Raw genomic sequence first — 26,462 nt, 5'->3', positions numbered from 1 at the left:
CAGGTTACCTAAAGATAACTCTCCTCCATTGCGATTTAATTTCTATAAAGCTTACGCATAATGGAACATAACTCCGGGACGATTGTTTCTAGAGGAGTTCTCTCGGCTACTCAGGCTGTTGAAATATAACTGTGTCCCTTGGAGATGGAAGTTCAATATAGATAAATAACGGAATATAACGCCGGTCCGATTGATTTTAGAGTTCTTCTGGTTATCTTTTCAGGTTTCGCAAAGATGACTCTCCGCCGTCGCGAATGGAGTTCTATAAAGCTATGATTAACGTATCGACGGGACGGTTGATTTTAGAGAAGTTCTCTCGGTTACCTTCTCAGGTTTTAACTGTGAGAATGGATTTCGATTGAGAAAGATGCGATAAATAATAGAATATACAGCCGGTCTAATTAATTGTACAGGTTTTCTTTTTTAGGTTACCTAAAAATAATCTTTGCCGCATGTTGTGACACATGAGATTCTCGGATTTTATTTCGTTGAAGGGTCGATTGATGTAAACGGATGTAAACGGAAGCAAGATTACTTAATATTCATATCAATTAAAGTCAATGGAGTACATTGATCCTATGATCTTCTAAACTTCAGAATGAATTGGATGACCTAGAACATATAGTAAACTGAATGTCAGCATAGCACGCGGGCTTTATGAACCATTTAGGGTTAGGTTTCTTGTTGTGAACATTGCACCAGTCGTTGTTGAAATGGTAGATCAATTGGTCTGAACTTCAGCATGTTTTGGAGGACCTACAACATATAATATGTAAATAAACTCGAAGACAATATAGAACGTTGCTGCTCGGGTAGGCACCACACACTCTGTGCACTAACCGTATTGAATTCGGAAGTGTAAGCAGGAAGAAAAACAGGAAGTGGGTTATATCTATGGTATAACCGCAAGGGTGACGTAGGACTATCGTTGATTTAGAGATCATTTGTATGAAGTTGAATCTGAATTCATTATGAATGAATGAATATTTGGAGAACTTCGAAAACGAGAGCGTTACGTTGGAGGCACAAGGTTTTATGCATCCAATATTGGATACGGAAATATCCTACTGATGGGGAAGAATAATCTTCAGAAGCTATCCTGTTGATTGCGATTGATTGAAAAACCACAAAACCAAATGTATTTGGTCACAGTGTTACATGGATAGAAAACATTCAATTAAACTCTTTCACATGAATATATTTTGAAAATTCCCAGAGGAACTGGCAGATTATTTTCAGTAACGATTAGTTATTTCCACATTTTCCTCGATACTGGAAGCCCACCAGTGGTTAATACCAACTCGATAACCACCTGTTAATAGCACTTGATTGAAACATATTTGGTCACAGTGTTACATGGATAGAAAACATTCAATTAAACTCTTTCACATGAATATATTTTGAAAATTCCCAAAGGAACTGGCAGATTATTTTCCAGCAATGATTAGATCTTTCCGGAACTTTCTCGATGCTGAATGGCATCCTAACGGAAAGAGTTCTGCGCGTGTATGTGTCGATCCTTCGCCGTCCACCTCCTCCAGCACGTTAGGCAACGATGTTGTCTTGTCGATGTCCTCACGAAAAATGAATGTGTCTCACCACCAGAATATCGCTTAAGTATGCTTTTTGTGTGTGATTGAATCGAGAGAAGGTGTGGTTTACAATGACAATTTGGAAGGCAAACTAGAGGGGAATGAACTCTCTGAGCTCGGAACTTTCGGCGACTGAGCAATAATCGATTGCGGGCGCATACAATATTGGATACGGAAATATCCTACTGATGGGGAAGAATAATCTTCTGAAGCTATCCTGTTAATTGCGATCGATTGAAAAACCACAAAACCAAATGTATTTGGTCACAGTGTTACATGGATAGAAAACATTCAATTAAACTCTTTCACATGAATATATTTTGAAAATTCCCAAAGGAACTGGCAGATTATTTTCAGTAATGATTAGATATTTCCACATTTTCCTCGATACTGGAAGCCCACCAGTGGTTAATGCTAACTCGATAACCACCTGTTAATAGCACTTGATTGAAACATATTTGGTCACAGTGTTACATGGATCGAAAACATTCAATGAAACTCTTTCACATGAATATATTTTGAAAATTCCCAGAGGAACTGGCAGATTATTTTCAGTAACGATTAGTTATTTCCACATTTTCCTCGATACTGGAAGCCCACCAGTGGTTAATACCAACTCGATAACCACCTGTTAATAGCACTTGATTGAAACATATTTGGTCACAGTGTTACATGGATAGAAAACATTCAATTAAACTCTTTCACATGAATATATTTTGAAAATTCCCAAAGGAACTGGCAGATTATTTTCCAGCAATGATTAGATCTTTCCGGAACTTTCTCGATGCTGAATGGCATCCTAACGGAAAGAGTTCTGCGCGTGTATGTGTCGATCCTTCGCCGTCCACCTCCTCCAGCACGTTAGGCAACGATGTTGTCTTGTCGATGTCCTCACGAAAAATGAATGTGTCTCACCACCAGAATATCGCTTAAGTATGCTTTTTGTGTGTGATTGAATCGAGAGAAGGTGTGGTTTACAATGACAATTTGGAAGGCAAACTAGAGGGGAATGAACTCTCTGAGCTCGGAACTTTCGGCGACTGAGCAATAATCGATTGCGGGCGCATACAATATTGGATACGGAAATATCCTACTGATGGGGAAGAATAATCTTCTGAAGCTATCCTGTTAATTGCGATTGATTGAAAAACCACAAAACCAAATGTATTTGGTCACAGTGTTACATGGATAGAAAACATTCAATTAAACTCTTTCACATGAATATATTTTGAAAATTCCCAAAGGAACTGGCAGATTATTTTCAGTAATGATTAGATATTTCCACATTTTCCTCGATACTGGAAGCCCACCAGTGGTTAATGCTAACTCGATAACCACCTGTTAATAGCACTTGATTGAAACATATTTGGTCACAGTGTTACATGGATCAAAAACATTCAATGAAACTCTTTCACATGAATATATTTTGAAAATTCCCAGAGGAACTGGCAGATTATTTTCAGTAACGATTAGTTATTTCCACATTTTCCTCGATACTGGAAGCCCACCAGTGGTTAATGCCAACTCGATAACCACCTGTTAATAGCACTTGATTGAAACATATTTGGTCACAGTGTTACATGGATAGAAAACATTCAATTAAACTCTTTCACATGAATATATTTTGAAAATTCCTAGAGGAACTGGCAGATTATTTTCAGTAACGATTAGATATTTCCACATTTTCCTCGATACTGGAAGCCCACCAGTGGTTAATGCCAACTCGATAACCACCTGTTAATAGCACTTGATTGAAACATATTTGGTCACAGTGTAACATGGATAGAAAACATTCAATTAAACTCTTTCACATGAATATATTTTGAAAATTCCCAGAGGAACTGGGAGATTATTTTCAGTAACGATTAGATATTTCCACATTTTCCTCGATACTGGAAGCCCACCAGTGGTTAATGCCAACTCGATAACCACCTGTTAATAGCACTTGATTGAAACATATTTGGTCACAGTATTACATGGATAGAAAACATTCAATTAAACTCTTTCACATGAATATATTTTGAAAATTCCCAGAGGAACTGGCAGATTATTTTCAGTAACGATTAGTTATTTCCACATTTTCCTCGATACTGGAAGCCCACCAGTGGTTAATGCCAACTCGATAACCACCTGTTAATAGCACTTGATTGAAACATATTTGGTCACAGTGTTACATGGATAGAAAACATTCAATTAAACTCTTTCACATGAATATATTTTGAAAATTCCCAGAGGAACTGGCAGATTATTTTCAGTAACGATTAGATATTTCCACATTTTCCTCGATACTGGAAGCCCACCAGTGGTTAATGCCAACTCGATAACCACCTGTTAATAGCACTTGATTGAAACATATTTGGTCACAGTGTTACATGGATAGAAAACATTCAATTAAACTCTTTCACATGAATATATTTTGAAAATTCCTAGAGGAACTGGCAGATTATTTTCAGTAACGATTAGATATTTCCACATTTTCCTCGATACTGGAAGCCCACCAGTGGTTAATGCCAACTCGATAACCACCTGTTAATAGCACTTGATTGAAACATATTTGGTCACAGTGTTACATGGATAGAAAACATTCAATTAAACTCTTTCACATGAATATATTTTGAAAATTCCTAGAGGAACTGGCAGATTATTTTCAGTAACGATTAGATATTTCCACATTTTCCTCGATACTGGAAGCCCACCAGTGGTTAATGCCAACTCGATAACCACCTGTTAATAGCACTTGATTGAAACATATTTGGTCACAGTGTTACATGGATAGAAAACATTCAATTAAACTCTTTCACATGAATATATTTTGAAAATTCCTAGAGGAACTGGCAGATTATTTTCAGTAACGATTAGATATTTCCACATTTTCCTCGATACTGGAAGCCCACCAGTGGTTAATGCCAACTCGATAACCACCTGTTAATAGCACTTGGTTGAAACATATTTGGTCACAGTGTAACCTGGATAGAAAACATTCAATTAAACTCTTTCACATGAATATATTTTGAAAATTCCCAAAGGAATTGGCAGATTATTTTCCAGCAATGATTAGATCTTTCCGGAACTTTCTCGATGCTGAATGGCATCCTAACGGAAAGAGTTCTGCGCGTGTATGTGTCGATCCTTCGCCGTCCACCTCCTCCAGCACGTTAGGCAACGATGTTGTCTTGTCGATGTCCTCACGAAAAATGAATGTGTCTCACCACCAGAATATCGCTTAAGTATGCTTTTTGTGTGTGATTGAATCGAGAGAAGGTGTGGTTTACGATGGCAATTTGGAAGGCAAACTAGAGGGGAATGAACTCTCTGAGCTCGGAACTTTCGGCGACTGAGCAATAATCGATTGCGGGCGCATACAATATTGGATACGGAAATATCCTACTGATGGGGAAGAATAATCTTCTGAAGCTATCCTGTTAATTGCGATTGATTGAAAAACCACAAAACCAAATGTATTTGGTCACAGTGTTACATGGATAGAAAACATTCAATTAAACTCTTTCACATGAATATATTTTGAAAATTCCCAAAGGAACTGGCAGATTATTTTCAGTAACGATTAGATATTTCCACATTTTCCTCGATACTGGAAGCCCACCAGTGGTTAATGCTAACTCGATAACCACCTGTTAATAGCACTTGATTGAAACATATTTGGTCACAGTGTTACATGGATCGAAAACATTCAATGAAACTCTTTCACATGAATATATTTTGAAAATTCCCAGAGGAACTGGCAGATTATTTTCAGTAACGATTAGTTATTTCCACATTTTCCTCGATACTGGAAGCCCACCAGTGGTTAATGCCAACTCGATAACCACCTGTTAATAGCACTTGATTGAAACATATTTGGTCACAGTGTTACATGGATAGAAAACATTCAATTAAACTCTTTCACATGAATATATTTTGAAAATTCCTAGAGGAACTGGCAGATTATTTTCAGTAACGATTAGATATTTCCACATTTTCCTCGATACTGGAAGCCCACCAGTGGTTAATGCCAACTCGATAACCACCTGTTAATAGCACTTGATTGAAACATATTTGGTCACAGTGTTACATGGATAGAAAACATTCAATTAAACTCTTTCACATGAATATATTTTGAAAATTCCTAGAGGAACTGGCAGATTATTTTCAGTAACGATTAGATATTTCCACATTTTCCTCGATACTGGAAGCCCACCAGTGGTTAATGCCAACTCGATAACCACCTGTTAATAGCACTTGATTGAAACATATTTGGTCACAGTGTAACATGGATAGAAAACATTCAATTAAACTCTTTCACATGAATATATTTTGAAAATTCCCAGAGGAACTGGGAGATTATTTTCAGTAACGATTAGATATTTCCACATTTTCCTCGATACTGGAAGCCCACCAGTGGTTAATGCCAACTCGATAACCACCTGTTAATAGCACTTGATTGAAACATATTTGGTCACAGTATTACATGGATAGAAAACATTCAATTAAACTCTTTCACATGAATATATTTTGAAAATTCCCAGAGGAACTGGCAGATTATTTTCAGTAACGATTAGATATTTCCACATTTTCCTCGATACTGGAAGCCCACCAGTGGTTAATGCCAACTCGATAACCACCTGTTAATAGCACTTGATTGAAACATATTTGGTCACAGTGTTACATGGATAGAAAACATTCAATTAAACTCTTTCACATGAATATATTTTGAAAATTCCTAGAGGAACTGGCAGATTATTTTCAGTAACGATTAGATATTTCCACATTTTCCTCGATACTGGAAGCCCACCAGTGGTTAATGCCAACTCGATAACCACCTGTTAATAGCACTTGATTGAAACATATTTGGTCACAGTGTTACATGGATAGAAAACATTCAATTAAACTCTTTCACATGAATATATTTTGAAAATTCCTAGAGGAACTGGCAGATTATTTTCAGTAACGATTAGATATTTCCACATTTTCCTCGATACTGGAAGCCCACCAGTGGTTAATGCCAACTCGATAACCACCTGTTAATAGCACTTGATTGAAACATATTTGGTCACAGTGTAACATGGATAGAAAACATTCAATTAAACTCTTTCACATGAATATATTTTGAAAATTCCCAGAGGAACTGGCAGATTATTTTCAGTAACGATTAGATATTTCCACATTTTCCTCGATACTGGAAGCCCACCAGTGGTTAATGCCAACTCGATAACCACCTGTTAATAGCACTTGGTTGAAACATATTTGGTCACAGTGTAACCTGGATAGAAAACATTCAATTAAACTCTTTCACATGAATATATTTTGAAAATTCCCAAAGGAATTGGCAGATTAATTTCCAGCAATGATTAGATCTTTCCGGAACTTTCTCGATGCTGAATGGCATCCTAACGGAAAGAGTTCTGCGCGTGTATGTGTCGATCCTTCGCCGTCCACCTCCTCCAGCACGTTAGGCAACGATGTTGTCTTGTCGATGTCCTCACGAAAAATGAATGTGTCTCACCACCAGAATATCGCTTAAGTATGCTTTTTGTGTGTGATTGAATCGAGAGAAGGTGTGGTTTACGATGGCAATTTGGAAGGCAAACTAGAGGGGAATGAACTCTCTGAGCTCAGAACTTTCGGCGACTGAGCAATAATCGATTGCGGGCGCATACAATATTGGATACGGAAATATCCTACTGATGGGGAAGAATAATCTTCTGAAGCTATCCTGTTAATTGCGATTGATTGAAAAACCACAAAACCAAATGTATTTGGTCACAGTGTTACATGGATAGAAAACATTCAATTAAACTCTTTCACATGAATATATTTTGAAAATTCCCAAAGGAACTGGCAGATTATTTTCAGTAACGATTAGATATTTCCACATTTTCCTCGATACTGGAAGCCCACCAGTGGTTAATGCTAACTCGATAACCACCTGTTAATAGCACTTGATTGAAACATATTTGGTCACAGTGTTACATGGATAGAAAACATTCAATGAAACTCTTTCACATGAATATATTTTGAAAATTCCCAGAGGAACTGGCAGATTATTTTCAGTAACGATTAGATATTTCCACATTTTCCTCGATACTGGAAGCCCACCAGTGGTTAATGCCAACTCGATAACCACCTGTTAATAGCACTTGATTGAAACATATTTGGTCACAGTGTTACATGGATAGAAAACATTCAATTAAACTCTTTCGCATGAATATGTTTTGAAAATTCCTAGAGGAACTGGCAGATTATTTTCAGTAACGATTAGATATTTCCACATTTTCCTAGATACTGGAAGCCCACCAGTGGTTAATGCCAACTCGATAACCACCTGTTAATAGCACTTGGTTGAAACATATTTGGTCACAGTGTAACCTGGATAGAAAACATTCAATTAAACTCTTTCACATGAATATATTTTGAAAATTCCCAGAGGAACTGGCAGATTATTTTCAGTAACGATTAGATATTTCCACATTTTCCTAGATACTGGAAGCCCACCAGTGGTTAATGCCAACTCGATAACCACCTGTTAATAGCACTTGGTTGAAACATATTTGGTCACAGTGTAACCTGGATAGAAAACATTCAATTAAACTCTTTCACATGAATATATTTTGAAAATTCCCAAAGGAATTGGCAGATTAATTTCCAGCAATGATTAGATCTTTCCGGAACTTTCTCGATGCTGAATGGCATCCTAACGGAAAGAGTTCTGCGCGTGTATGTGTCGATCCTTCGCCGTCCACCTCCTCCAGCACGTTAGGCAACGATGTTGTCTTGTCGATGTCCTCACGAAAAATGAATGTGTCTCACCACCAGAATATCGCTTAAGTATGCTTTTTGTGTGTGATTGAATCGAGAGAAGGTGTGGTTTACGATGGCAATTTGGAAGGCAAACTAGAGGGGAATGAACTCTCTGAGCTCGGAACTTTCGGCGACTGAGCAATAATCGATTGCGGGCGCATACAATATTGGATACGGAAATATCCTACTGATGGGGAAGAATAATCTTCTGAAGCTATCCTGTTAATTGCGATTGATTGAAAAACCACAAAACCAAATGTATTTGGTCACAGTGTTACATGGATAGAAAACATTCAATTAAACTCTTTCACATGAATATATTTTGAAAATTCCCAAAGGAACTGGCAGATTATTTTCAGTAACGATTAGATATTTCCACATTTTCCTCGATACTGGAAGCCCACCAGTGGTTAATGCTAACTCGATAACCACCTGTTAATAGCACTTGATTGAAACATATTTGGTCACAGTGTTACATGGATAGAAAACATTCAATGAAACTCTTTCACATGAATATATTTTGAAAATTCCCAGAGGAACTGGCAGATTATTTTCAGTAACGATTAGATATTTCCACATTTTCCTCGATACTGGAAGCCCACCAGTGGTTAATGCCAACTCGATAACCACCTGTTAATAGCACTTGATTGAAACATATTTGGTCACAGTGTTACATGGATAGAAAACATTCAATTAAACTCTTTCGCATGAATATGTTTTGAAAATTCCTAGAGGAACTGGCAGATTATTTTCAGTAACGATTAGATATTTCCACATTTTCCTCGATACTGGAAGCCCACCAGTGGTTAATGCCAACTCGATAACCACCTGTTAATAGCACTTGATTGAAACATATTTGGTCACAGTGTAACATGGATAGAAAACATTCAATTAAACTCTTTCACATGAATATATCTTGAAAATTCCCAGAGGAACTGGCAGATTATTTTCAGTAACGATTAGATATTTCCACATTTTCCTAGATACTGGAAGCCCACCAGTGGTTAATGCCAACTCGATAACCACCTGTTAATAGCACTTGGTTGAAACATATTTGGTCACAGTGTAACCTGGATAGAAAACATTCAATTAAACTCTTTCACATGAATATATTTTGAAAATTCCCAAAGGAATTGGCAGATTATTTTCCAGCAATGATTAGATCTTTCCGGAACTTTCTCGATGCTGAATGGCATCCTAACGGAAAGAGTTCTGCGCGTGTATGTGTCGATCCTTCGCCGTCCACCTCCTCCAGCACGTTAGGCAACGATGTTGTCTTGTCGATGTCCTCACGAAAAATGAATGTGTCTCACCACCAGAATATCGCTTAAGTATGCTTTTTGTGTGTGATTGAATCGAGAGAAGGTGTGGTTTACGATGGCAATTTGGAAGGCAAACTAGAGGGGAATGAACTCTCTGAGCTCGGAACTTTCGGCGACTGAGCAATAATCGATTGCGGGCGCATACAATATTGGATACGGAAATATCCTACTGATGGGGAAGAATAATCTTCTGAAGCTATCCTGTTAATTGCGATTGATTGAAAAACCACAAAACCAAATGTATTTGGTCACAGTGTTACATGGATAGAAAACATTCAATTAAACTCTTTCACATGAATATATTTTGAAAATTCCCAAAGGAACTGGCAGATTATTTTCAGTAACGATTAGATATTTCCACATTTTCCTCGATACTGGAAGCCCACCAGTGGTTAATGCCAACTCGATAACCACCTGTTAATAGCACTTGATTGAAACATATTTGGTCACAGTGTAACATGGATAGAAAACATTCAATTAAACTCTTTCACATGAATATATTTTGAAAATTCCCAGAGGAACTGGCAGATTATTTTCAGTAACGATTAGTTATTTCCACATTTTCCTCGATACTGGAAGCCCACCAGTGGTTAATACCAACTCGATAACCACCTGTTAATAGCACTTGATTGAAACATATTTGGTCACAGTGTTACATGGATAGAAAACATTCAATTAAACTCTTTCACATGAATATATTTTGAAAATTCCCAAAGGAACTGGCAGATTATTTTCCAGCAATGATTAGATCTTTTCGGAACTTTCTCGATGCTGAATGGCATCCTAACGGAAAGAGTTCTGCGCGTGTATGTGTCGATCCTTCGTCGTCCACCTCCTCCAGCACGTTAGGCAACAATGTTGTCTTGTCGATGTCCTCACGAAAAATGAATGTGTCTCACCACCAGAATATCGCTTAAGTATGCTTTTTGTGTGTGATTGAATCGAGAGAAGGTGTGGTTTACGATGGCAATTTGGAAGGCAAACTAGAGGGGAATGAACTCTCTGAGCTCGGAACTTTCGGCGACTGAGCAATAATCGATTGCGGGCGCATACAATATTGGATACGGAAATATCCTACTGATGGGGAAGAATAATCTTCTGAAGCTATCCTGTTAATTGCGATTGATTGAAAAACCACAAAACCAAATGTATTTGGTCACAGTGTTACATGGATAGAAAACATTCAATTAAACTCTTTCACATGAATATATTTTGAAAATTCCCAAAGGAACTGGCAGATTATTTTCAGTAACGATTAGATATTTCCACATTTTTCTCGATACTGGAAGCCCACCAGTGGTTAATGCCAACTCGATAACCACCTGTTAATAGCCGCGCGTGTATGTGTGTGTAGCGATGTCTTCCCAGGGAACCGTTTGTGGCATCCTTCTCCTCCTGATAGATTCCCTTCTGGCCTAGGGTGCACAAACAGGCTCTTGGTGACACCGTTCATCCGCGCTTTCATGATAAATAAAGAGCTTCACCGCAACAGCGACAACATGCTCCAATCGCTGTTCAATTAGAACTGAGTGGATTTCTTCTTCTTCTTCTTTTTGGCTTTAAGAGGGTTTAAACTTTTCAGTTCATTCGCCTCTACGTAACCGAGTGGATTTCCGAGCGCCGCTCGCTTATATACCGATTAGTGATTTCAATAGCCTGTTTTGAATGCAATTTTAAGACTATTGAAACAATTTTTTGGCTCAAAAAGTAACAAGTATATAACGCGTAGACATTTTATCTTTCGAATGAAGTGTTTATCATACCATTTCGTTCAGTTATTTAGGAGCTATTAACGCTCAAAATGTCGGTCTCCGGCGTAACGCTTTCGTTTTCGAAACTTTGATTTTACACCCCGGTATAGAAATGAAAGACGTAGTCCTACGTCAAAAAAACACTGAGAGTGTGTAAGAAAAGAAAGATCGATCCAAGGCAAATACACCTTCGATCGATCGAACGATTAACGTCAAAAAACGAATTTGGTTAAGGAATAGAAAGGGTGAGGGAGGGATAATATTTATGCATTGTGAATTTATATCACATAAAATTGGTAAAACTGAAGCAGACATATAAAAAAAAACTGGATAAAACTGGACAATATTTGAAAAAACTGGAAGATTTCAAGGTTTAACTCTTTGACTGGATCGAGGAAAAAAAACTGGAAGAATCCAGTTTATACTGGAATATTGGCAACGCTGGATGTAAGTCTCCTTCATCGTCTCAAAGTTCCGTGTCACAATGTCAATGTCGTCCGCGAAACCGTAAAGCTGGACTGACTTTCAGAAAATCGTACCACTCGTGTCTATCCCCGCTCTTCTGATCACACCTCCCAAGGCGATATTAAACAGAAAGCAGGAAAGCCCATCACCTTGCCGCAGCCCTCTCCGAGGATTCGAAGGGACTCGAGAGGATCCCCGATACTCGAACCACACACATTTCTCGGTCCATCGTTGCCTTGATCAATCGTATCAGTTTATCCGGAAAACCGTGTTCGTGCATAATTTGCCATAGCTTGTCCCGATCGATTGTATCATAAGCTGAGAGAGTATGGAATGGAATTTTCCATACTAATGGAAAAATGTCATTTTGTGAGGATCCTTATTGGATTCTTCCCTATATTCTAGTTAGATTATCATCTTATAAAGTCTCTTTATAAAGGGGCGCTACAAATGACCAATGTCTTTACACACACAACGTTACACTGCTATCGCTGCCACGGTTACCATATCTACAGAATAATATGTATTTCTACAGATTTTTCAGCTTTTTGAGGCCAAGAATATGTAGTTGCAGATTAAAGATTTTCGGAGTTTATACAGAATATACAGATTTTTCAATACAGGGAAAGCGTAACGTAACCTAGAGAGGTTCAGCGAAATGAATTGTTCTTCGAAATCCGAATCGACCACGACCGAGACCAAATAGCGAAACTTATCATGAATCGACTGAACAACTCGATAACAAAACCTATTTTATCGTTTTTCACTACGTTTTGCCACTAATACAGTTGAATAAAACATTCGATACTGAAACACCCGAATTCTTTCAGATTTATCCGGCAACTAAACAACTTTTTGAACCATCCGGGTTCATGTTTTATGTACAAATAATTAAGCAAATGTAAAATCCGTTCGATACTGAAGATGATGTTCTGAAAACTGCTATATTGCTGGGCATTGCAGGGATCCAAGGTTTTCGTATTTACAGAACGTTTTATAGAAGCTTTATATCTTTAAACAAATGAAATCATCAGGAGTTGGAGAACGGAGTTCCGAGAACTCAACTCTAGAATTTCTAGCGGAGACACAAAAACAAAAAAAAAGACAGGCTAACTGGTGCTAAGCTTTCCCTGTATTAAGGAGTTTCACCAAGTTCTTCATTGACCCACATTTTTCGGAAACTGTTGGAAGATTTTTTTCTACATTGAATGCAAACGAAACAAAGGGCCGAAAAGACTAGATTCGCTAACTATTGATATAATTCTGAAACCAAACCGTACATTGCAAATCGTGGAGTGTTGAATTATACTGTCCAGAATGCTTACTTAAATTTTTCGTATACTTTTTTTTGGGATTTAGAGATTCAGTTAAAAAAAAAAATAATACACAGTACAAAAAAATGTTATAGATTTTCTGGTATTTCGTGTTTGGTATTTTAATCTTTCAATTGAAAACCACGAATACAATAAAATAATCGATTTCAAAAAAATAAGAATAATAATGCAGACGATGAAGAAAAAAGGAAAAATTACGCCACATGTAGAAAAAAGACACATACGTACGCATTTCAATAAAAAATTGAGCAGGAGTGGGTCTCAAAGTTATATTTTTTTTCAAAATTTCGAAATGCCAGAAAATTTATAACATTTTTTTGTACTGTGTTTTTTTAATTTTATTTTTATTATTAGATATTTGAAAAAAAAAACAGTTTGAAGCTATTTATCAATCTAGAAAAGCGGTAAGAGCACATTTAAATATGAATTAGAGTAGTACTGAATCTCTAAATCCCAAATTTTTTTTTTCAGAATTTAAATATTTTTTTAGTACTAAAATTTTTGATGAAATTTTGTTTGATAATTTTTCTTGATACGCCGTGGTAAGATGTACATTCAGTATTTTTTTCAAATTTTTATCTCGGATCTATTGAGGGTGGCGTGAAATAAACGAAAAAGTACGTTTTTCACTATCGATCCTACGTCAAACCACATAGGGGTTCAAATAAACCACCAAAATTTCTTATTTAATATCCTTTACAATATTTGCTATACGGCTAGTGATTTGGTTTGGGGGCACTTTTTACTCCCTTACCCGGCCAGGCCCTTCCTATGAAAAACACATCCAATTAATTTATTTTGAACGAAATTTTTTTTCAGAAACTATCCGTACCGTAAGCATTTTAAGTCTCAGTCATACGTGATAGTCTCGTTCTTGAATTACACTACCTATTAAATTACTGCAACGATTATATATATATATATATATATATATATATATATATATATATATATATATATATATATATATATATATATATATATATATATATATATATATATATATATATATATATATATATATATATATATATATATATATATATATATATATATATATATATATATATATATATATATATATATATATATATATATATATTGCCATACAAATGAAACACAAATTTCTGCATTAGTCAAGAATTAATCAAGCAAACTAAACCGAGTTTTAGGGAGCAAGAAACGTTTCTATGATAAATAGATACTCCTCCCCCTCTCTTAGTGGTGGCTGTCATACAAATGAAACACAAATTTCTGAATTACTCGAGAATTAATCAAGCAAATGAAACGAAATTTGGCATGTGGTGGTTTTAGGTTGCAATAAATGATTCTATGGTGGTTAGATACTCCTGCCACATCTCATAAGGCAGGCTGCCATACAAATGAAACACAAATTTCTGCATAACTCGAGAACTCATCAAGCAACTGGAGCCAAATTTGAGATGCGAGGGTTTTTGGGTACGATAAATGTTTCTATGATGGTATAACACCCCTCCCTTCTCTGAAATGAAATTGATCTTCGTTCCAAACTATAAATGGATTTTATTATGATAAAATGCACTCCCATATTGTCTTCTATCTATCACCCTTATTCTCATTTACGGCCGTATCCGTATATTGATTCGTCGGATACGATACGTCGTCAAAGAAAAAGCTATCCTCATTTACGGCCGTATTTCTGTGTACTAGATTTTATTTTGGTAAACTGTTTTATCGACGGCAGATTTTTTTTATGTTTACACTTCTGTCTGTTTTGATTTGAGATTCGCAGTCTTCAAGTTTTCAAGTGAATCATAAGGTGTTTTTTAAATTAACGCAAATGCACTCGCGAGTCGCGACTTATTGTGCTATTCACCAAGATCTGAAGGGACGACACATTAAAACTCACGAAATAAATTTGAAGGATAGATCTTTCTTAAAATCGGCTGGAAACAGTATAACGTTGAGATAGAAGCAACGATGTTGATCCCGATGCCAACTCCACTTGGGGGAGTAATTGTTATTGGATAAGAATCGGTAGTATACCACGATGACGATTGAAGCAGGCAAGTTGGTGCACAAAAAGTATGGAACGGCCAATTGCCCATGTTCACAAGATTAACATTATTTTCCCTTAACACTGCCACACTAGATTATGATGTAACATGTCTGAACATCTCTCCCTTGGACGAAAGCTCCAGCCGTTCGGAACCATAATTATTGTGTGTCCTCGGAGACGGTTATATGTTTTACTTCGTCATGAAGAAAAATACAGACCAACACACCAAAAAAGTAACGATTGGAACCCAGCCGACAATTCTGAAAACGTACCGGTATTTACCTGTTCGGATCGCCCAAATGTTATTTACAGCTCTAACCACAAGCTAGTTTTCTCGAATGTCAACCTGAAGGAAATAAATCGTATGTGCTCACTTAATGCCGAAGCGTATCAGGACAGTTTGGCTCTTGCAATCAAAAATTCGGTTATTCTTGGTAAAATTGTTGAGATTTAAAGTTGCACATTCGAACGGTAACAGGGTGAGTCGCCACGTCATACCGCATATCAGGAAGTTTCTCAAGCATTCGATGTTATAACGGTGCGAATGCAACTTCAGGACTCGAGTGGTCTGACTCCTTCGAGACAGAGCACGTCAACTCAGACGACAAATGTAACTTACTCGAGCAACATGGTACTGCTCAAGCCAGGAGCCAGCAGTGCCGAGTTTGGTCAAGAAGTTGAAATTGCACATCAATTCATGCAAACGGAGTATACTATGTCATCGATTTCGTAGAAGTTGGGTAACGACTCGAATGCATCGTCGTCACAGCACTGGTGTATCAAGCGGAACCGGAACACAAAGTAGGAAGGAGTATCATCTATCACTACGCGGATGGAGCCCTCACTCAAGTTAGCGAGAAGGGAATCAAGAGCGCGTGCTATTCTTTCATTAAGTTCAATGGCCGTGTATTGGCTAGCATCAATTCAACCGAACGATTGTATGAGTGGACTGATGATAAGGATTTGCGACTTGAATGTAACCATTTCAATAACGTGTTGGATTATATTGTAAATCCAAGGATAAACAAGATTAATGCAATCGCTTGGATTCCTCAGAGTAACAGTTTTTTTTTGACAGTCGATTTCATTTTGGTGGGTGATTTGATTCGATCTGTCACGCTAGGTAATTTTGAGGAGATCGCTCGCGACTATCAACCAAATTGGATGACAGCAGTAGAAATATTAGATGACAATGCCTTCCTCGGGAGGACATCAGAACAATCTATTTGTTTGCTAGTGGTAAATAGGGCTTCCGTAGCTCTGTTTATCATACGAACAATTTTTGTATCAATTTAAAGGGCCACAACAACGGACGACGTACGACAGCAAATGCTCAATTCCATCTCGGTAATATGATGAATATATTCCGCCACGGTTCGCTCGTGATGCAAAACATTGGTGAGCGTACGACGCCGACAACGGGCTGTTTGTTATTTTGGTCAGCTATCGGTCTGGTCACACGAATATCACCTGATTATGAATTATGAATTTCTTCGAAAGATACAAGAAAGTTTGACTGACACAATCAAATCTGTTGGTAAGATTGATTATTCGTATTGGCATAGTTATCATACCGAAATGAAAACGGAACGTTGCGGGGGATTTATTGATGGAGACCTTGTAGAAGCTTTTTAGATTTAAGTCGGGAAAAAATGTACGATGCATTTGTATTGCAGATCGGCGTGGATGAAACTAAGAAGGATGTGGTCGAATGTGATATAATCAATATTGTAGAAGACCTAACAAGAATACATTAGGATGTCCAGTGTTGATCATTATTATTTAATCGATGCTATCAGTTGTTTTCTGACACAAATGCTGGGAAAACGAGATAATACACATTTTTCTAAAAAAGTTTATTAATAATTCAACTCATTAAGAGAGAGTGATTGACAATAGAACCAGATCGAGCTAAGCTCATGAATTTCAGCATTCCTCGCGAAAAATTATTTCATGTTTGTTGGATAATAAAGAAACCCCAGTGAATGTACAAAGTTCGTACAACATCTCGTTATTTTGATTCGAATAGTCATGCACGTCGTATTTCTTAAAACTATTTAAGAGTTTTATCAAAACTTTATTACTTTTTGAATAAGAAGCATGGAATATTCAGGTGTAACGCGACATGCGTAGGGGGATGTTAGTGTTGGTGCTGTAATTGGAGTAATGAAAGATGTTATGATATACAATTTGAATGAAATGTAGTGGTATACCTATAAGGTTGGATATTTCCTAACGTTCACATCTTTCCATCGGACACTACCAAGTGTCAAATCACCTTCTGGAGAAATGTCGGCCCTGTGAATGAACGAATAGGTTAGTTGACTTCGAACTCTTCCGAATGCGATATTACTTATTCGACTGCTTCTTTCTTTCGTGCTGATCCTGCAGCGGGATGTGTGCTCCCCAAGCGAACCTATTATGGCTCCACAACTGTGGCTTTCGTCATTGAGCAGACCTAACAGACAGAGGAACAACATTAGAACGACCAGCTGTAGCTCTTGCTGCTGTTGGTGCAACTGAAGCTGGTGGTGGTTTCCCACTGAAGCCTGTATGCATTGGAATGGGCGACCATTTGGGCGAATAGGGTCCATTACTATCGTGCGGATCCTCCTGGGACCAACGCTTACAATCGAAACTTCCATCGCTTATGCTGTATCCAGAATCGAAGTGACCTCGTTTGCTCTGGGTACCATCCAACAGCCTTCCGGAGGAATTTTTCGACGAGAGCGCCGACCTCCGTAGTAGTAGTAGTAGTCGATTTCTCCTTTTTGGCTGCCGCTGTTTCTAGATACTTGAACACGAGACTCGAGCAAAGCTAGGGTTAAAAGTTTCACATGAGAATAATTGAAACAGTTTTTAGGCAATATATGAGATGCTGACGTTTGCTGGTGGTGAGGTTAAACAACGGCTTTTTCCAGAAAATATTTAGCGATTGCAGTCTAAAAAAAAATAACAAAGAGAAAAGAACGAACATTCGTTCCTATAATTTACAATCGTCTTATACTAATAAACTTGATGGGAGAACCTAACGACAAATCAATCGATGCAATTTTGCAAAACATAAATCAGGTAGTGAGAATTTGTATCAAGATTTCGCTTGCCCAAAAAAATATGACAATGATGAAACGAAGCACGTCATTATAAATAGTAATAAAAGAAAAAGAACAACCACAACATATGAAACATGATCATGAGGAACGGCAATATATAGTACAAAACAACATTAAATTTGAATGTTGCTAGAGATAACCATTTCTGCACTGGTAAATGCATTGTAAGAATCCAGTTCTATCGTAACATGTAAGAAGTGATCTGTAGAATTCGATGCTTTCTAAGAACTTCTAGTACTCATGGGACCACCACGTTTCTGTTGACACAATTTTTGCGTGACAGAGAATAGTTGCTCCTGCAGACGGCTTTGCAGAGAAATATGTACCATTAGGATATTTGTCACCGGCCGGTTAGCAGTTTGACTAAGAACCAAAAGACTTCGCTGAATGTTTAGACAAATCGATTGTACGAATTGCTGCACGGCTGCATTTGGTTCACCGTTGTTAATCACAGCGGCAGCAATTCGACTGTTCTGATCACAAAGCACCTTGCGTTGCTCCTGCAGTTTTTCTACGGAGCAAAGCGTTCTGCATTATGGATTGGGTATGGAACTGAAGCTCACGTTGGGATGGATAGTGCGGCTGTTGGGTTGATTGTTGCTGTTGTTGCATTTGTGGTGGATTAGTTGCATTCTCAACGTTGTTTTTCATGAGCAATCGGCGCAAAATATCGGTCTGTTAGTTTTTGTGCTGAAAATTTGCATTAAAATTGTTGAGAGTACAAATCTTCCGGACATGTTTTAAGAAATCTCACCTGCTTTATACTTTGTTTTTATTAAGCCGCACAAATCAAAACTACAAACTCGAACTCGAACGTTCAGATAACTCTGTATCATAAATTAAACACTTTCGATACGTAAACACCTCCTGACTGTCAACGATGTCGATAATGTAGTACACCAATAACTTGATCTAGTACGACTGTAAATTGAAAATACGACGAATGGCTCGTACGAAAACAAGGATGGGATTTGCGTACGTATCCTATTCGTTCGAATACTATGATAAGGGTGTATATAAATAAAAATGGATCACCGAATGTGTTGATGAGAGCGAAACTCGAGAAAGGAATTGTCCGAGTTGGGGCTGTCTTTATTCTATCATATTTTCCGTATCAAACATTTATTCCATGTAACGGAAAAACATGTTATTTCCAGTGTGTTAAAAAATCTTGAACGAGAATTGTGCCTGAAAATAATCTGATAGTACTAGGAATTTTATAGTAAAAGGTAATTTTAAAGGGTTGATGGCCAGTGAACATTTCTGCGATTGGACCAATGAATGTGCGCTTAGTAAGAAAACGTGGATGTGATAACGAAAAATAAATGTTGGGCAGGACGAAGTTTGTCGGGTCAGATAGTCTCTGATAATAAGGATATTTACGTAGTACAATGTAAACAAGCATACCCTGGCAACTATGTAAACTTCCATTTCACCTTAAAAAAAGCATGTTTTTTTTACTACACACTTTATACTTCCTAGCGCTACGTGGATACTGTCATCTACATCGTCAAATCAATAATAGCTATACCATTTAGTTATACCAAAACTGAACATAATAATATGAGTAGCGCTTCAGAATTTAGGATAAGACAATGTGTTCAATTTGTCGTAGAAGTCAGCCTCCTCACAGCTGATGTATAATTGTACTTCTTTATCTCATTCGACATATAATCCACGCACATGTTTCATCTCGGTTCACTTTTTTCAGCAACCACAGCGCTAAGTTAATCGAAATCCACTTCTGTTTTTTTACCTGTGTGCCAGCCACCAGCCAGCGCCAACCAGAGCGCACAGTCAAGAGCAAGGCGCCTCTATATATACCAGGTGAAACAATCATATGAAATGCACTTTCAGCCATATTGGAATTGCTGTCGATATTGTTTACAAACAGCATCAGAACGCTGCCGGCGACTCTCTACAAACTGGTACGACGCTTATTCGAACGATGCCTGCCGATCGGCTTTCGCGAATTTATGTGAAAAAGAAGGGATGATTTTGTAGAATTTCATTCTCATTTCCACTACTTTCGCATGTGAAAATGCAATAATGGCGTATCCTAGCGATAACAAAACAAACAACCCCCGCTCCACAAACCGTAATCCCCTTCTTATTGAAGTGATGATGTTGCTTCACCTGTTATACATTGATATAAGCACCTTGGTCAAGAGCACACCAAAGCATACAGTAAAACCTTTTTTGGGCGGTTTTTTTGTGTCAATTTTTTTGTGCGATTTATTTTGAGCGGTATATAAAAAAAAAGCCTATTTGATGAAGTTATCGTCCCTTTTTTTCGATGGTTTATATGCATTTCAATGCGAAAAAAGCATATTTGCGTATATATCCACTTCGCAAATCATTCTCATCCCTCCATCAAATGCTCGATGTTGCACATGACTTGTTGCTGTTAGAAACAAGTTTCGACATGCAACTAAAAGCACAACACAGCCACGCGCAACCGAAAAATCAATCTGTCCCATCGCAAAGCAGGAAAACAAAAGGAAATCGAACAGTGAACGGCGAGGATTTGAGTTTATTTCTTGGGGAAATTTTTTTATGCGGTCCCTATCTTTACAAGCTATTCTAACATGTACAAATATTTGTTTGACTAGAAAATACAGGTATGCCAATATCTGTATCTTCTCAGATAGCCAAGCAGCAGTAAAAGCATACACATGTCAGTCAAAGCTAGTTTGGAAATGTATTTTATCCTTAAAACAACTAGCTGCTACTAACCTATACTGGGTGCCTGGTCACTGCGGTATAGAAGGTAATGAAAAAGTCGATCTCTTAGCAAGATTATGATCTTCGACTGATTATCTGCATCATGCATGAAATCGGAGCTCAAAATCTGGGAAATATCAATGATTGAAGCCAACTGGAGGGCTCTATCAACACCAAGACAATCCAAATTATTCATTACACCTTGTAACAGAATAACACGCAACCTACTCAGCTTGAATAAGGCAGATTTGAGTACATTAACCGGTCTATTGACCGGACATTGTCCGAGCAGGTATCACCTTAAAAAAATCGGAAAACTGGCAGATGATAACTGTCGTTTCAGCAATTTCGAAGCTGAGACTTCGGAACATTTACTGTGTCAATGCAGTACACTAACTCAGCGAAGACGGCGAATTCTTGGAAAGGGCATTCTTATGCCTAACGAGATTAGGTCTGCTGAACCAAAACAGGTGAGAAACTTCATAAAGGAAGTCATACCTTCGTGGGGGGATATGCAAAGTCCTGGTGCGATTATCACTTTTTCCCTGAGTGATGGAACGAACTGACACTGCATACATAGCAAACTGGAATGCACTACAATAGATCAAACTAATGGTCGCAGTGGTACAATGCTTCTACAGAAGAAGAAGATCTACCGCAGAAAAAAATATTTTTTCTCAAATTGTGTACCGAACTCGATTTTTTAAAGCTACTGGTGAGGTTTCGCATGATTTTTTATGCGTTTTTGTCTGTACTTTCCAGTGAATTTACCTGCTGCACTGAAGAAAGTTAGTGCGTTCCCTTTCCGCACTCTGAGCGGCCAAGTGTTGAGTGAAAAAAAAAAAACTGATCTTCCATCAATCTTGCGCTCGCACATATCTAGAAGTGTGGTGATTATAGGCTAAAGAGGAGCGCTCTCGTTGAGAATGACGAAGTGGGTGGATGAATTAAAGTTTCTCTTCGCTACACAGAGGATATGGACATCACTGGGGACACCAAAGTGCTCTCGACATCTTCGGCCATGTATCAAATACATGGAAGATGAATTCACCAATCCTACTGTCTTATCATGAATCATGAGACCGGCGATATCCAGCATACATGACATGATTATGTTTTCAGCAATAGTTTTTTCCCGCTTGTGCAACTCGATAGCTGACTAGGTTGATACATGAACGGCCTTTTCATTGTTTATTTTTAGAAAATGTTTCATCTTTTCTTGAACCGACAACTCCTCATGACACTTCAATAAAAAAAAACATGGCCAATGAAGATACTGGATTCCCATTTTCGAAATGTCGACATGTTTTTGCCAGAAACATTGACGTACTGTGGCTTATTATCGCTGGCCTCAGTAAATTCCATTTCAATATACGATTCCTTATATTAGGCTGTCAAAAAAGTCCTGCGGTATTTCCGCGAGGTGTCGTTGTAAGCGCGTAGTTCTAGTTGTATTCATTGTATCGAGTCATACTATAGCTTGTTGGAAAGGTATTTATAATATAGTCCTTGACAATGTTTTGTTTGGTTAAGTCGTTCGTGAGTTATAGTGTCGCAAATATGGAGCAAAATAAAGAGAAAATCCGCCATATTTTACAGTACTACTATGACAAAGACAAAAATGCATCTCAAGCCAATAAAATTTGTGCAGTTTATGGACCCGATACAGTTTCCATTTCCACCGCACAACGATGGTTTCAACGTTTTCGTTCTGGTGTAGAAGTCGTCGAAGATGCGCCACGCTCCGGAAGGCCTGTCGTCGAAAATTGCGACAAAATCGCTGAATTAGCCGAGAAAGACCGGCATAGTAGCAGCCGTAGCATCGGCCAAGAGCTGGGGATAAGTCATCAAACCGTTATTAACCATTTGAAGAAGCTTGGATTCACAAAGAAGCTCGATGTATGGGTGCCACACACGTTGACGCAATAAAACATCTTTGACCGTATCGACGCATGTGATTCGCTGCTGAATCGCAACAAAATCGACCCGTTTCTGAAGCGGATGGTGACTGGCGATGAAAAGTGGGTCACTTACGACAACGTGAAGCGCAAACGGTCGTGGTCGAAGCCCGCTGAAGCGACTCAGACGGTGGCCAAGCCCTCATTAACGGCCAGGAAGGTTCTGCTGTGTGTTTGGTGGGATTGTCAAGGAATAATCTATTATGAGCTGCTTCCCTATGGCCAAACGCTCAATTCGGACCTGTACTGCCAACAACTGGACCGCTTGATGGTAGCATAACAGGGGTATTATGAAGTTGGCATCTCCTTGGGAACAAGTCATCGAAAAAAACGGCGCATATTTGACTTAAAACAGATGATTGTAACTAGTTTTATGAACAAATGAAAATTCAAAAAAAAATATCGCAGGACTTTTTTGACAGCCTAATATTACGGCGGGCCTGATTCTCGAATACACTTCACGGTGAAAACAAAGGGCCTGATTCTTGAATACACTTCACGGTGGAAACGAAATAAACGGCACGCCATTGAACTACGTTTTACGAGTTAGTAAAGTGTCGAAGATAATAATACGGTGTCGATCTGGATACGATAATATTTTCCCACTAAAACTTATCATTATGAGAACGAGATATCACCAGATGAAATGTTTGTATGAGATTATTTTACCACATGAAGAAAACAAAGTTTTCCATTCACATTGAACACTAATTTGAAACGGAGAAGTTAATTTTCATTGATAATTTTTATTTGAAAAGTGCTCATTCTGACTGAAAACCCATTATTTTCAATGACATTATTTCAATGACTAACTCGTGGAAAGCAGTTCAATGGCGTGCCGTCAGTCTACGCTGTGTTGCGCTCGAATTCAATTTTCATCAGCGTGCGCTAAAAACAAACGCACGCTGAAAACAAACTTCATTCTTGGCACGAAGCGCACCGAACTCAAAACAAGTGAGCCCAAAATCAGCACGGTGCAGAATTCACATACTAAATTCCCCCTCATTCTATACCCACACACACACACACACACACACATAAAATTCTAGCGCCCGTTTTGTCTTCGCTTGTTCTAAGCTAAGGGTGCTCATACACTGTTTGACCGAAGCCAAATATTTGACTCTTTTTGACAGATAAAATTTGGTCAACGTGTACAGATCAAATATATTCTACACAAAACACGACAAGCAAATATTCAATTATTGGATGCCTAAAATATTTTTTCAGTCTGTTCTTCGAACCTGTCGGTACATGGTTAGGTTACCTTGAATATTTCAGTTGATTTTTTCCATGTTCGGTGTTTGATATTGTTTATTACTGTTGAAAATTGAAGAGTGGCAAACAAAATAGTGTTTGTACAAATATCAAATCAAACCTTATCTGTCAAAAAATAACAAATATTTGACCTCCGGGCAAACAGTGTACGGCCACCTTAAGCAACAGCGCACCCTCATACAATTCGCACCAACAGAGAAAGCAACGCAGGAAGACTAGATTCGAGCTCGGTTAAAATTGGGAATATAAGCCGGTGTATGGCTACGGTGCAGTGAGGATGTTCGAACTCAAAAGCGAACCGTGTTGACAACAGAACATTTGAACTTTGTTTTGGTGTGCGTTGATTCGTCCGGGCGCAGGTGTGCGCATGGAGAGAGAGAGTTCAACTGGGTGCAAAAAAAGTGTTGCACATCAGAACTGTGTTCAATGAACATTGCTACTTCTCTCACGTTGGAAACATCATCTACTGGCCTACAGTTCAACGAAGGCTTTTGGATCTGCTGTAGATCCAAAACAGCATCCGTCGATGGAGGTCCTTCATTTAATTGTTGTGCATCAGCAATTGTGTCCTCGTTCCGGTCGTTACCGACTCAGAAAAGAATTCTTCGCAACAGTTGCTTTTTAGCCTTATTTATTTGTTTATTCATACCTTGCTAAAACTTCGCGGAGCACCAATTTCTCGTGATGCACCATTTGAAAACCCCTGCTTTCATGCATGGCCAGAACAAGTGACTGAACAACGTCTCGCCAGAGACCTGTACTGAGACTCGCCAAACTGTGCTAGAAAGTATAGTATAACACGTTTGAGTTAGTCAATTCATGTCAACCACGTTCCTATTAATTTATTTTTGCTAAAGGGGGGACCCCGGCCTTGAAAATAAAAAAAAAATCGAATTTTTGTTTTTAGCATTTTTGAGAAGCTTTTACCCTCAAATATTTTTTTCCCAAAATATATATTGACGTAGGACTACGTCTTTCATTTCTATAACGGGGTTTCGAAAACGAAAGCGTTACGTCGGAGACCGAGATTTTGAGCGTTAATAGCTCTTAAACAACTGAACGAAATGGTATGATAAACACTTCATTCGAAAGAAGGAAGGAAGGTATTGTATTATAGAGACTTTAAACTTTTGCAGTTCATTCGTCTCTAGCCTTGAGAAAAGCCCTTTGAAAACTCTACTCTACTTTACTCCAGCGCTACTACCTCCGCCCTCTTGCCTTGAGAAAGGCACTCGATCCCTCGCCGTCCAGCCCGTCCAGCAACGATGTTGTCCAGTCGGTGTCCACACAAAGAATGATTCGAAAGATAAAATGTCTACGCGTTATATACTTGTTACTTTTCCATCCAAAAACTTATTTCAATAGCCTTAAAATTGCTTTCAAAACATGCTATTGAAATCACCAATCGGTATATAAGCGAGCGCCGCTCGTAAACCCACTCAGTTATATTTGAACATGTTGTCGTTGTTGTGGTGAAGCTAACTTCGATTATCTTTAAAGCACTGATGAACGGTGTCACCAAGAGCCTGTTTGTGCACCTTAGGCCAGAAGCCATCAGGAGGAGAGTGATGCCACGGTTCCGCTTGAGACATCGGAGCAGCCGCCACACACACATACACGCGAGGAACTCTCGTTGCTATCATCGTTGCTGAAAAATAATCTACCAGTTCCCCTGGGAATTGAAAAATACATTCATGCGAAAGAGTTTATTTAAATATTTTCTATCCATATAACACTGCAACCAAATACATTTGGTTTTGTGATTTTTCAATCAATCGGAAAATGTTTCACATCGCGTAAATCAAGTCATTTTCGAATGATTATTTGCTTTCTACTCATATAATGCTGCGACAAAATACATTTCGTTTTGGATTTTTCAATCAAGTGCGATCACGTAAGACCACGTTTTCGGCAATTTATTAGAGGTGCAATGAATCTTTAAGAATTCCCGCTCTACGCGCACTCAACACTCAACAATTTCTCAAACGAGAAATGGGTGTTGTGAGAAAGAATTAGCGAACGCAAAAACGACTAACGGGAGAAAGAGATGTTTGGAGGTTGAAGGAAATTGGCAGAAAACTTCTTCATTTTA

At 38.1% G+C, this 26,462-nt stretch overlaps 1 protein-coding gene and 1 long non-coding RNA gene across 5 annotated transcripts in view; one reads left to right on the top strand and one right to left on the bottom strand.

Moving 5' to 3' along the window:
* LOC129779526 (liprin-alpha-1) overlaps window positions 1-26,462 on the top strand; it is a 458,998-nt gene that overhangs the window by 412,070 nt on the left and 20,466 nt on the right. Inside the window, exon 19 of one of the 4 annotated variants that reach the window (XM_055787067.1) lies at window positions 20,125-20,239. The exons of the other annotated variants lie outside the window; for them this stretch is intronic. Coding sequence (XP_055643042.1) covers window positions 20,125-20,139 — 15 coding nt within the window. The 3' untranslated portion in view covers window positions 20,140-20,239. Of the gene's footprint in view, window positions 1-20,124; window positions 20,240-26,462 lie in introns of those variants that run through there. 4 annotated transcript variants of the gene reach the window in all.
* On the bottom strand, window positions 17,320-18,085 carry LOC129779550 (uncharacterized). The gene is made up of 3 exons (XR_008743701.1): window positions 17,654-18,085; window positions 17,514-17,598; window positions 17,320-17,452 (listed from the first exon to the last, which is right to left on the bottom strand). It is a non-coding gene; the product is annotated as an uncharacterized LOC129779550 (long non-coding RNA).

The sequence above is a fragment of the Toxorhynchites rutilus genome, chromosome 3 (assembly GCF_029784135.1).
Source record: "Toxorhynchites rutilus septentrionalis strain SRP chromosome 3, ASM2978413v1, whole genome shotgun sequence".
Classification (NCBI taxonomy): domain Eukaryota; kingdom Metazoa; phylum Arthropoda; class Insecta; order Diptera; family Culicidae; genus Toxorhynchites; species Toxorhynchites rutilus.
The sequence above is the reverse complement of the archived record's forward strand: the minus strand, read 5'-3'. Positions and strand labels throughout refer to the sequence as shown.